The sequence below is a fragment of the Eurytemora carolleeae genome, unplaced genomic scaffold, assembly GCF_000591075.1.
Source record: "Eurytemora carolleeae unplaced genomic scaffold, Eaff_2.0 scaffold193, whole genome shotgun sequence".
Lineage (NCBI taxonomy): Eukaryota > Metazoa > Arthropoda > Copepoda > Calanoida > Temoridae > Eurytemora > Eurytemora carolleeae.
This window is the reverse complement of record NW_019396638.1, coordinates 159,004-171,286: the sequence shown is the minus strand read 5'-3', so window position 1 is coordinate 171,286 and position 12,283 is coordinate 159,004. Positions and strand designations below refer to the sequence as shown.

At 33.0% G+C, this 12,283-nt stretch overlaps 1 protein-coding gene across 1 annotated transcript; it reads right to left on the bottom strand.

The window, feature by feature from the left end:
- Positions 1-1,284: 1,284 nt before the first annotated feature.
- On the bottom strand, positions 1,285-12,239 carry LOC111706719 (nischarin; the record flags this gene model as incomplete). The annotated part of the gene is given in 17 exon segments (XM_023479645.1): positions 1,285-1,559; positions 1,874-1,928; positions 2,252-2,292; positions 3,512-3,622; positions 4,000-4,095; positions 5,271-5,338; positions 5,884-5,982; positions 6,427-6,474; positions 6,995-7,083; positions 7,454-7,532; positions 8,043-8,164; positions 8,739-8,802; positions 10,196-10,323; positions 10,540-10,589; positions 10,899-10,945; positions 11,055-11,094; positions 12,170-12,239. Coding segments are annotated over 12 exon segments (966 nt in total). The 3' UTR covers positions 1,285-1,463.
- Positions 12,240-12,283: the final 44 nt, after the last annotated feature.

Genomic DNA, 12,283 nt, shown 5'->3' with positions numbered 1-12,283 from the left:
TTAACATATACTGTACGTTTACATAAACTTTGATCAAATTTTATATGCAATTGATTGTTTCTTCATGAATGATAAAAAAAATTCTGTAAAGGAATTACGAAAATGTTTTAAATATTTGCCATGAAACCTTTGGCTTGCCGATTCACTATTGATATACGAAAGTTATTTTGACGATTCACAGGAATTATGCCAATTAGATAACCGCTACACTAGAATTAAAGCTGATTTAATTGGCATGAAAACAGTTCTTAGAAAAGAACACGAGGTAATAAAATAATTCTCGGAGAAAAAGAAGTTACTTTTACATCATTTAGAAACAAACAATTAAATTTCAACTTCAACGCAAAATATAATATAAGTACAAAATAAATTCTAAGATCAGTAGAAAGTAACTGACCAAGGAATGTTGAGTATTTCATTACAATAAATTTTTTTTTAATTTGTGACAATTCATCATTTGGAAAAACTAAAAAAAATATTTGTTACTATTATAAAACCTAATAAATAAAAATTTAAAATCAACTATCAATATGTTTTTGAGATAAAACAGGGATTTATATTTTCCTAAAAACTTTCCCCCTTTTTGATCGTTTTTACCCGAAAAATTTTGTATGTATTTCTTGGTTATATTCGCTAAATTGTGGGGAGGGGGTGATTTTTTGGAAACGATATTTTTTCAAATAAATACTCATGTAATAAAACGCAATTACATTAAACCAACAGCATTAAAATTTAAACATAATAGATGTCATAGATAGATATTGTGAGTATTTAAGTTAATTTGTACCAAGGTTGTTTTGTACGGTTGCTTACTTTCGATGCACTCTAATGGTCGGGAAATGTCGTCTCTAAAGCAATGGACAGTTAAAATCCGTAATTGACGCCACGATTTGAATATATTGGACCGGTTTCTTCCTGTTCCCGCAAACCGTCTCCCCAAGGCTCACAAATTGTGACGTCATTTACGGATTTTAACTGTCCAATGTACATTGCTTTGGAGTCGTCATTTTCCGTACGTTGGAGCGCAACAAGGGAAAACAACTTTACTTAACAACCTTGGTTAGTTCATGTTAAAGGTGGTGTACACTGTACAATGTACACTGTACACTGTACACTGTACACGAGAAAAACAATAGCTGGATTGGAAATAACAAGTATGAGTAACGATCCAAACACTAATTTTAATGAAAATGATTCTGGTTAAAATAAATTCTATATCCCCTATCCAGGTATTTTAGGTACAGATTCAATATCTACTTTTACTAGTTTAAACACGTGTGTACTTAATAAATGCGTAATTGTGTCATACATAAAAATTGTTATGCAGTAAATGCGTGTCTAAAAAATTTAGTTGAAATTTTAAGAATAACAAAATTTGACTTTTTGGAGTATTACGTTTCAAGAGGGGGTTGGTTATGGGTCAGATTTATAGTTGTTTTGAGAGAGGGAAGAGAGTAGATAAGCTAGAGTTGCCACTGTTCTGAGTTTGGAAGATTTCCAAACAATGAGGTTGGACACCGTTTCTCCCGTGTCACGCGTAGAGCCATCAGCACACTAACCTATCAAAAGTTCGAAAGTTTTACCTATTTAATAAATTAATCTTTGATGTTGACATCTTAAAATAGGACATTTTTGCCACGAAGTTTGTCAATTAAACTAAGGCTAACATTTTTGCTAACGTCGGTTTTTTACTTTTATCTTTAATAAAAACCATTAAATTATCTAGAGTGATTTGAGGCCTTCTAGACGCCACCGACTTCAAGAGAAGTTTCTCACAGAAAAAAGTTATATAATCATGTAGTCATATCTAAAAAAATTTTAATTGCCAGTTTGGCAATCTGACAGAAAAGATAATAAAAAATATTAAATTAACCTTATCTAATTCTGCTTGAGTTGCCATTTCTCCGTCTAATCTGATCTCTCGACATCTGAATAAAAACAAACACTTAATAAACTAAGAAAACTATCTATGCACAAGGAATGTTGATGCTATCTAAATCCAGCCTTGCATATGTCTTGATCAAGAGTTCATTGCCTGGCAGAAATTCTCATAAAGTTCCCACCGGTACTACTGAGAATCACCACAGAAGTAGAAGAATTAAGAGAAGGTGAAGTTTTAAGAATAATGGTAACCTAAAGTACAAATTCTGCTATCATAATCTCCTATTGGGTGAATGGTAACAAGATTGAAAATTAAAATTCGAAAGCCACCCCCCCCTCCCTTAATTTCGGGACTCCTACTATTTCATACCTTGTTCCGATGGCTTCTAATGTTTTCAGTCTGTAGTCGACCTTGAAAAATAGAAATGATCATATTTTGAATCATAAATACATGCATATATTTAAAAGAGATATCGCTTTTCGAAGAAGGCAAATGCATAAACCCACTTTTCCACCTAAAATTCTAAGGAACGGGATTGGTTTTTTAAGGAAAAGTGGAGTAGAGGGCGGTAAGTTGATAAGAGGGAGGCAAGTGGAATAGAGGGCGGTAAGTGGAGCAGAGGGAGGGAAGTGGAAAAGAGGGAGGGAAGTGGAATAGAGCGAGGGAAGTGGGATAGAGTGAGGGAAGAGGGATAGAATGAGGGAAGTGGGATAGAATGATGAAAGTGGGATAGAGTGAGGGAAGTGTATATTGTGAGGGGAAAATAAAGAGAGGGTAAATAAAGTGAGGGAAGTGGAATATAGTGAGGGAAGTGAAATAGAGTGAGGGAAGTGAAATAGAGTGAGGTAAGTGGATAAAGGGAGGGAAGTGATAGAGTAAGGGAAGTGAAATAGAGTGAGGGAAGTTTAATAGAGTGAGGGAAGTTTAATAGAGTGAGGGAAGTTTAATAGAGTGAGGTAAGTGTAATAGAGTGAGGGAAGTGAAATAGAGTGAGGTAAGTGGATAAAGGGAGTGAAGTGGAATAGAGGGAGGGAAGTGGAAAGAGGGAGGGGGGGGGGGAGGATAATGTGGAGGAGGCAATTTAATATATATTTTCTTACTAGGAATCCATAATAGAATGGATATATCATAGTCAAGGTTTGATGTACTTTTAAGGCTGAGCTGGGGTGTCATGCAGTACGTTAAAAATCTATTTTTGGTTTTCGTAAAGTTAATAGTTGTCAGAGGAGTAAAGAAATCATTGAGAGTTTTTAAACTTGACAAAATTTAGCCTCCTTCTTTGTTTCATAAAAATTGTCGGAGATACTAAATATTTAAACAACCTTAGTTATATTTTAAATAATATTTGAATTTTAGACAAATTTCTGAATAGATCAGTCAATTTTTATGGTACAAGATTAGATGCTACCCAATTCTTAGGAGGCAGTGTTATATTTACAAGATTTTAGGTACGATATATTATTTCTGCTTACTCCAGGACCCAACATCTAACAAACCTCTTCTCTGACTTTTTCTGAGGTTTAAAAATTTCCCAAAAAATCTAAGGTCTTCTGATAAAACAGGTGTGAAGCACACCCACAAAATTGCGTGTACGCAGGACCAGAATAGTTTAGATCGGTAGATTCATACCTTGTTGTTAACCTTGTTATGTCCCAGGTTGAGATTATCCAGACAAGGAAGGGAGCACACAATAAATACTTCATCCAGATCCTCAACTTGGTTGTGACTTACGTTCAGATCCTACAGTTCATCAGTTCATCAGTTCATCAGTCCATCAGTCCATCAGTCCATCAGTCCATCAGTCCATCAGTCCATCAGTCCATCAGTTCATCAGTTCATCAGTTCATCAGTTCATCAGTTCATCAGTTCATCAGTCCATCAGTCCATCAGTCCATCAGTCCATCAGTCCATCAGTCCATCAGTCCATCAGTCCATCAGTCCATCAGTCCATCAGTTCATCAGTCAATTAGTACATCAGTTTGTCGTCCTTCATTTTAATGTCATCTAATCAATTGATCAAGAAGTCGAAGTCTCAATCTGTCAATCACTCCATCTTTAAAAAAGTCAACTAAAACGTAAAAATTTGTTAAAGAAGTCAATCAATATAAAGTGTGGACCTGCAGTGAGTATAATTTCTTGAATGGATGAAGGGAAGAAATATTGTTTCGACTCAGATCTATGTGAGTTATCTGTCCCAGTACAGTGTGAAGATCCTTTAATATTATTTTATTATTATCAATAACACAAATAAAAAGATATAATATTTTTATCAATATTTTATTATTCTTCCAGGGCTTAATACTTTTCTGAATTGGAATTTGATGCTCTGGAGAAAAAAAAACGGAAAAGTTTTGACATCAAATGGCAAGATTTTTCATTCTTTGATACATTTTACCCAAAAATAAACTTATTTCCCCCTTAATACGCATAGGTACTTGATTGAAAGTATTTCACAATGTTTACATGTAAAAACTATGTTAGCTAGCAGATGTGTGTCTTTCTATGAGACTATTGATAACCGCGTCTCAAATCCACCAAAACCCGGTTTCAATTGGGAGTTGGCTTAAAAATTGAAAAATTGAATACAATTTTACATTTGGGCCGCGTCTCATCCCCCTTAATACGCATAGGTACTTGATTGAAAGTATTTCACAATGTTTACATGTAAAAACTATGTTAGCTAGCAGATGTGTGTCTTTCTATGAGACTATTGAAGCCAGTTCTAAGCTTTGCATTAAATTTCTTTCTAATTTATGTAAAAATGACCTCAACACAGTTCTTGGCAGAAATTTATTTTGTATTGCAAATGATTGTTCTGTAAATCCTTCTGATCTTTGTAAAATGTTAGTTAAGAAACAAATGAAATATTTTTTTATGTCCCATTGGAACATGAATGGAAAGTTCCGGTTTTACAAGAACTTTTAAGTACAAGAATGAATAATTTATATGTTGAAGGATTCGATGATTACGTAATAACTGAAATGATAAATATGTTATGTAGTGAGTAAAAATCAATGTTTTCTATTTGTGCATAATTTTGCATATTTCTTTTGGAAACCTGTATTTTCAAAAAATTTATTTAAACAAATTTTAACTACACCATTTATATGTATTTATATCTTTGTGTGTGAATAAATCTTTATAATAATAATAATTATTTTCCAGAAATATACATCCCTGGCAGGACAGGAGTGCCAAGTTATGAGGAATCACTGTTTGTTGTCTGTGGATAATTTAAAATAAAACTAGTTTTTCCCGATTCAGCGAACTTAACACTAATCTTTTTCCTTCTACGGTAACAAATGTTTTTCAAAGAGGGTGGGGGATGGTTTTTTTAGAAAATATACACCCCTGGAGCTTGAACAGACAATGAATAATTAGTACCAACCTGAGTAATAGTTAAGTTATTGTTAACAAGAGAAAGGCGGCGTAATCTTGGTAGTCCAGTCAAATTATCTTAATATTAATGAAATATTAAAAATACTATTTTGTCCTTTCATGCTCTTCCGTAAATTTTTATTTTTGATTTCGTCCATTTATTTTTAATTGTCCTTAATTTTTAATCTTTACTTAAATTGTATTATTGTTTTATATTAGGGTGTATACTGTATTTTTACCATAGCTGTCTATTGTATTATTGTCTAATATTAGGGTGTTAACTGTATTACCTCAACTGTCTATTGTATTGTCTTATATTAGGATGTAAACTGCATATTTACCTTAGCTGTCTATTGTATTATTGTCTTATATTAGGGAGTATACTGTACATTTACCCAAGCTGTCTATTGTATTATTGTCTAATCTAATATTAGGGTGTTAACTGTATATTTACCTTAGCTGTCTATTGTATTCTTGTCTAATATTAGGGTGTAACTGTATTTTTACCTTAACTGTCTATTGCGTCTAATATTAGGATGTATACTGTATATTACCTAAGCTGTCTATTGTATTATTGTCTAGCACTAGTGTCTATTTACCTACGTTGTTTGTTATATTATTACCTAAGCTGTCTATTGTATTATTGTCTAACACTAGAGTGTCTATTGCTGGTGCGTATCGAATTGATCGATCCAGTCCAGTGATTTTATTGTCACTCAAATCTATACAAACCATAACATCCATTAAAATATGTGAAAGAATTTTAAAATAAAAATTATAGTTTTACAGCCTTCCATCAACCGCAATATGCAATGGACCCAAATATGTCCCTGCATGTCAGTAATGCCAATCGATCAATTTTTCTGGTGAAATTTCAATTCCCCTTTATTATGGCTTCGAAAGTTTGCAGTAAAAGTTTTAGATTTTCTAACTTATTCTTTAACAGCCAATTTTTATCGTTAACTCAAGAAACAACATTTTCCGCTGATTTCTGTTAAAATTTTGGTTGATTTAAAACTTATGTGTCAAAATTTTTTCTAGACCCAATTTTTCCTTTTTGCTGTCCATTAAACTTCCCTACGGCCGTGAGTTGGACATTGGGCCCGATCAGTTCATTTTTAATTTTAATATTTTTTTTTCGATTTTTAGTTGAATGGAGTGTTTCCCTAAGCAGAGAAGATTCGGCCACATGTGAGCTCCACTTAGGTTAAGATCTAAATATACAAATGTAAAGTGATAAAGTGATTAAGTTGTTAACCATATAGCTGATAAATACATGAACTGATGGATAAATCAGCTGATAATTACGTCAGCGGGTAAGTAAAACAGCCAGGTTCAGCATCAGTTGATAAGAAAAATTCATGAATAAATAAGCTGAAATAACAAAGCTGATAATATATAATCAAATAAAAATGCAAAAGTTCAACAAAACAAAAAAGTGACTTATTTAAACGTTTCAATTGAAAGGGGCAAATTATAAAATTCTAGGGAAAAAAGTGTTTAACCCCAGAGGTGTAAATGATTTCTAGTGATGGTTAAAAATTATAGTAAATTTATGCATATAGAAATTTTACATTCCATAAAAATAAAACTTTCATTTGAATGATGTCATTTGAATAACGAGCCACGAGAGGGGGAAAAGGAGCAAACCCAACCCCCTGTGAAATAGTTCTACATATTTAACTCCTCCTTGACATATTCCTGTATACGCCCTTGTTCCTATATTAATCCTACCTGCAGGATTGTATGCAGTATCACACAGAAGTATTTCAGAAATGGTTTTAACTCCGGATTCTTTTATTGTTAACTCCATTAGTGTGTTCCTATACAAACAAAATTTACAAAACAAAATAGAAAATCAAGACCATTATAATTCTTCTATTTGTTGTATACATTTAAGTATTACACGTTAAAACAGAATAGTTCATCTTTAATCGTCTGTATCTATATCCGAGGGTTAAATAAAGAGAATTCGGTGTGTATACTTTTTAAAACAATTTTTTTTGTCGAGGGCCAAAACTTTTTTAGGGTTATAATTCCTGAACAGGGAATTCCAAGTATCAGAAAGGATGAAAAAACTTGCAAATTTGTTTAATTTTCATTTGTTATAGTAAACTTTTTCTTGGGGAGAGGGCAAAGGGATAATTCTCAAAATGACATACCCCTGTTATTAGGATAAAACTGACTTGTTACCTAAGAATGCCTAGAGAAGTGATGTGCTCAGAGTCAAACCGTATATTCTCAAGAACAAGTTTTCTCAAACTTTTAAACGCTAAAATTCTAAATATTTAAGACAACCCCAATCAAGTAAGCAACCATATTAGAATATATGTAGGTAGTTCTGATATAAAATCTTAAGGGAGGGGAAGTTAATCTAGGAAATATGTACAATTGAGTCCGAATTTAATCAATTTGAACCGCGTCTCAAATCCACCAAAACCCGGTTTCAATTGGGAGTTGGCTTAAAAATTGAAAAATTGAATACAATTTTATATTTGGGCCGCGTCTCAAATTTAAGCAAGCGGCTCAAATTCATTAAATTCGGCCTTTGTTGGAACAAGACTAAATAAAATAGTTCGTTGCGATTAAAGGATTTAAAAAATAAATCTTAGATATTTTCAAAAACTAAATATTTTTCAAAAACATCCTAATTTTCTATATATGGTTTGGTACAAGATAGAAGAAATAAGGAAAAATTGAGTGAAATAGAATTGAAATACAAAACTAAAGGAATAGTGGGGAAATGTCTGGAAAATAGTATGGTTTTGTTTTAATATTTTTCCTAAGAAGTCGAATTGAAGATCGTTGGGAACGATGTTGCTGGCTCCAAGGTTGTTGTTGGAGCCAACAACATTCAGAGATTCCAGCCTACAGCACTCATCAACAACATTCGTAAAATCAAACCTAACAAATTCATCTGTAGATCTTATTCCATCCTTTTAAATTTAATATTTATATGTTAAATTTATTACTAATAATTGGTGGCCAAGTAAAATTACGTCAATACTTTTATTTAAATTAAAAATAATTTTTTACCAAAAAATTTTTAACTGGCTAGATTAGGGACAGAAACGCACAGAACTACTCGACATTTCCTTTAAAAACTTCATAATTATGTCGTTTTTGTTATTGTGAATATGGACATGAAAATATGTGAAGTATTTTTGGGACCCGCATACTTCATCGAACCTTCTCAATTATTACATCACTCTGGCCTATTTTAGTGTTTTCAGTTTGCATGTTATATCATTAAACGTAATGACCTCAGACAACGACTGTAATTTAATATCATCGGTAGGAATGCTGGGAGCAAGCAAGATGTTCAAGATTGCAATTTTAGTTGTAATCTTAGAACGAGGGTTTGAACCCCCGTCCCCAGTACTGTAACTAGCGACGCTTTTCATTAAGCCACGGAACTCCCCTTACGGTGTTGGTTTCATCTATGGGAGTTTCCAAACAACCTTCTTCCTTAGTTTACCTTTTAGAATCCGGATCCGAGGGCGGGCATGGATGTTTCAATCTTTGGCTAATACTGAACATTTCTAGAAAATAAAACAAGCTCATCATCACTCATACATATCCATTATGCATCCCATTTAATATTGAAGTTAAACACTTTTAAGAGACAATTAACACTTTTCCTATGAACAGTCGTAGTTATAATTAAGAATAAAAAATGTTTAAAATATCAAGAATAATTAATTTTCTTATAAATATTTCGAACGAACGATTAGCTATGCTAATCTTTTTTTAGACGTATAGATTATGAAAAGGCGCAAATAAGCTAGGAAATGATTTATACGCTTGTAATTATTGATAACTTTGTTTACAGTCAAGAAATATTTATATTCACAGTCCACTAGTCGTGGAAAAACATATTTTCTTGCGTTTTTCTTAAACAAAGTTCTTTGTCGTCGAGATGATCAATCAAGCAAAAGAGTGTCGTTTATAAATGGGCATTCCCTTAGCATGGAGGGTCACTTGAAATTACCTTCAAAGTTAAAGCTCGAGCTTTGCTTGGGTGTCTTTAAATTGACATAAATACGGGGAGGGGGGGAATGTAAAACTTAAAACATTAATCGTTCCAACTTTGTAAATACAAAAAAAATTGTACCTTTCCACTCCCTCCTCGGCGAGTTTATCGTGCAGTGAGACAAACTCGCTGTATCTCTTCTTTACATCCCAACAAATAGATTCACCAACCTGAAATTTTAAACAAGGGTCAATATAATGTTAGAACAGAGGACGTTTCACACCGGTGCAGTGTCCTGAACCAGTTACACCCCTTGCGCAGGTTCAGTCTCAAACTTTATTTTAGTAACTCAAAGATAGCCTTTAAAAGCAATGTTAACAGTGTGTTCTAAATAATGATAATCGACAATACATGAATTAGATGTCAACAATTATTTTGTGATGTTTTAAGGTTAGGTTCTAGAAAATGAAACAAGCTCATCATCACTCATACATATCCATTATGCATCCCATTTAATATTGAAGTCAAGCACTTTTAGAGACAATTAACACTTTTCCTATGAACAGTCGTAGTTATAATTAAGAATAAAAAATGTTTAAAATATCAAGAATAACTATTTTTCTTATAAATATTTTGAACGAACGATTAGCTATGCTAATCTTTTTTTAGACGTATAGATTATGAAAAGGCGCAAATAAGCTAGGAAATGATTTATGGAACTCTGACCCAGGGGTAAATTTTCTGGAAAATATACCCCCCCCCCCTTTTTTTAGACGTATAGATTATGAAAAGGCGCAAATAAGCTAGGAAATGATTTATGGAGCTCTGACCCGGGGGTAAATGTTCTGGAAAATATACCCCCCCCCCTTTTTAGAAAACAATTTTTTCCCCAGCAGCGAGAAGCGGCGAGATCTTCAAAAATCATTCTTTAAAATATGCAACACAAACCCACTAAATTTTACCTAGTGGAGTGAATGAAGTGATATTTGATTGAGTGGGTGGAAGGGTTGTTGAATGAATGACTGGATGAGTGGATATATCACCATCAGGAGAATCCTCTTCAATATTTATAATGCTCAGATCTAACTCTCTAAAATTAAAAATAATGATAACTACTGCTAACACTAGCTATTAGCCAACCCCCGTCGATAAAAAAACTCTCTTTGCCCGCTGGTAATAAAATAAAGCCGAATATATCATATTTTAACATATAAAAATCCCCTCCCAAAAAAAAGATTTATGTCCCTTCACAGCTCTGTATTATAGGACGGTGATCACTGGTCTCGTCACGCTATAAAAATGTTACCTTTGGTATGCTTGACTCGCCAGATTGTGAAGAATGAAATCGACATCGTACTAAAAAATGGAGGAATAAAAAATATTCATTTATGCTATTTTATGTCCACACAGATAATGTGTGTGAATCTCAAAACAATTTTACATATAAAACAACAGTTCTGAAATCTTTAAACTTTGTTTGGTGGTAGCTTGTACCTTTTACCTATTTAAGTCATCGGAAGACTTTCTTTGAGTGAATGAAGTCAGCTATTTGTAATGGATTTTCATCTTGTTTGATTCCATTTAGTTTTAAAGGACAAAATCACGACTAGCTTTTAGCTTAAATTTAAAATTCATGCTCAACTCGTATATTATAAAAGGCGTCACCTTGTACAAGTCCAAGAATTCTGCTAAAGAAGCAGGAAGGTTTCTAGGCTGATAATATATAATCAAATAAAAATGCAAAAGTTCAACAAAACAAAAAAGTGACTTATTTAAACGTTTCAATTGAAAGGGGCAAATTATAAAATGGAAGGTTTCTAGACAGGAAGTGGAATGTACTCTGCAGATAGGATTCTAAGTCCTAAAAACAATATAATGAGATCACTCTGCTTTAAACAGCGCTGTACATTGTACAGCTAGTAGAATTAATGTCGAATTTTACTGTAACTAAGAATTGTATAATTTTAAAATGGGAAAATAACATATTTCTTGAAATGTTCAGAGCTGGGAACTTATGTGTTTGCATCGCTTGATGTCGATATCCACTGCGGCAGGGACTTAAAATTTGAGGATTAATGCGTTATCTCTTCATTTCAGTTCAATCAACGGATTAAAGCCATTGGCGCTTTAAACACTTACACCACTAACTTTTTCAGATATTAGGCTTCCAAAGAGCAAAATATCAACTAAAAACTGAGAAAAAAAACGTTTACTCTAAACTGTAGAAAAAAAAGAAAATTCCTGATCTCTGAATGGTTCATTGAGTTTAGCATGAAAATAAGCGAAAAATGAAGAAAAATAATTTGACAACTCAGCTTTGTTAAAAAAAATTCATTAAATCTTAAAGAAATGTTCGTGACCTGGATCCTCATCAAAAGTAAATGGATCCTAAACACTGCTTCCAGGGCGCTTCGTGCCCATCTTACTTTTATTTGTAGCTCTTTTATCAATTTTTTTATCGTGGATTTAGACGAATTCAAATTCGTTCAACCGTTCTGACGTTTGACGATTACAAACAAACAAATAAAGAATATATAAATATCTTGTACTAAACTGGGCCTGAGCCCGCGAATTAAAGCTTGTGCTCGAGTTATCATTCATAAAACCCAGGTTTAAGCCTCAATCTTAGACCCAACTCTGACAACAGCTTGTGTCACGTGATTGGCGCTGCAAGATCTTCGACTCGACTACGGAGTTAGGCCCAAAATAAAACCGACCTTGGTTGGTTTTAGTGGAGACTCTCAGTTTTTTCTAATCAAATTCCGAAATCGACCAATATTAACCATGAAAATCCGGAATGGGATATCCTTAATCCCGATTGGTTAATAAAAAATCTGAATGATTAAGATAAATGTTAGCAGGTTTTCTAACCACTGATAATTTTTTCAGGAATTATCGGCCTATCAAAATATACTTTTTACATTTCTGAATTATACCTTTCGACGCTTGAGTAGAAACACAGGATCTTTATTACCCAACAACTTCTTCGGTGGAAGTTGAACATCACTAAAATATAATACTCATGATATGAGAGGAATCAATATCAAATA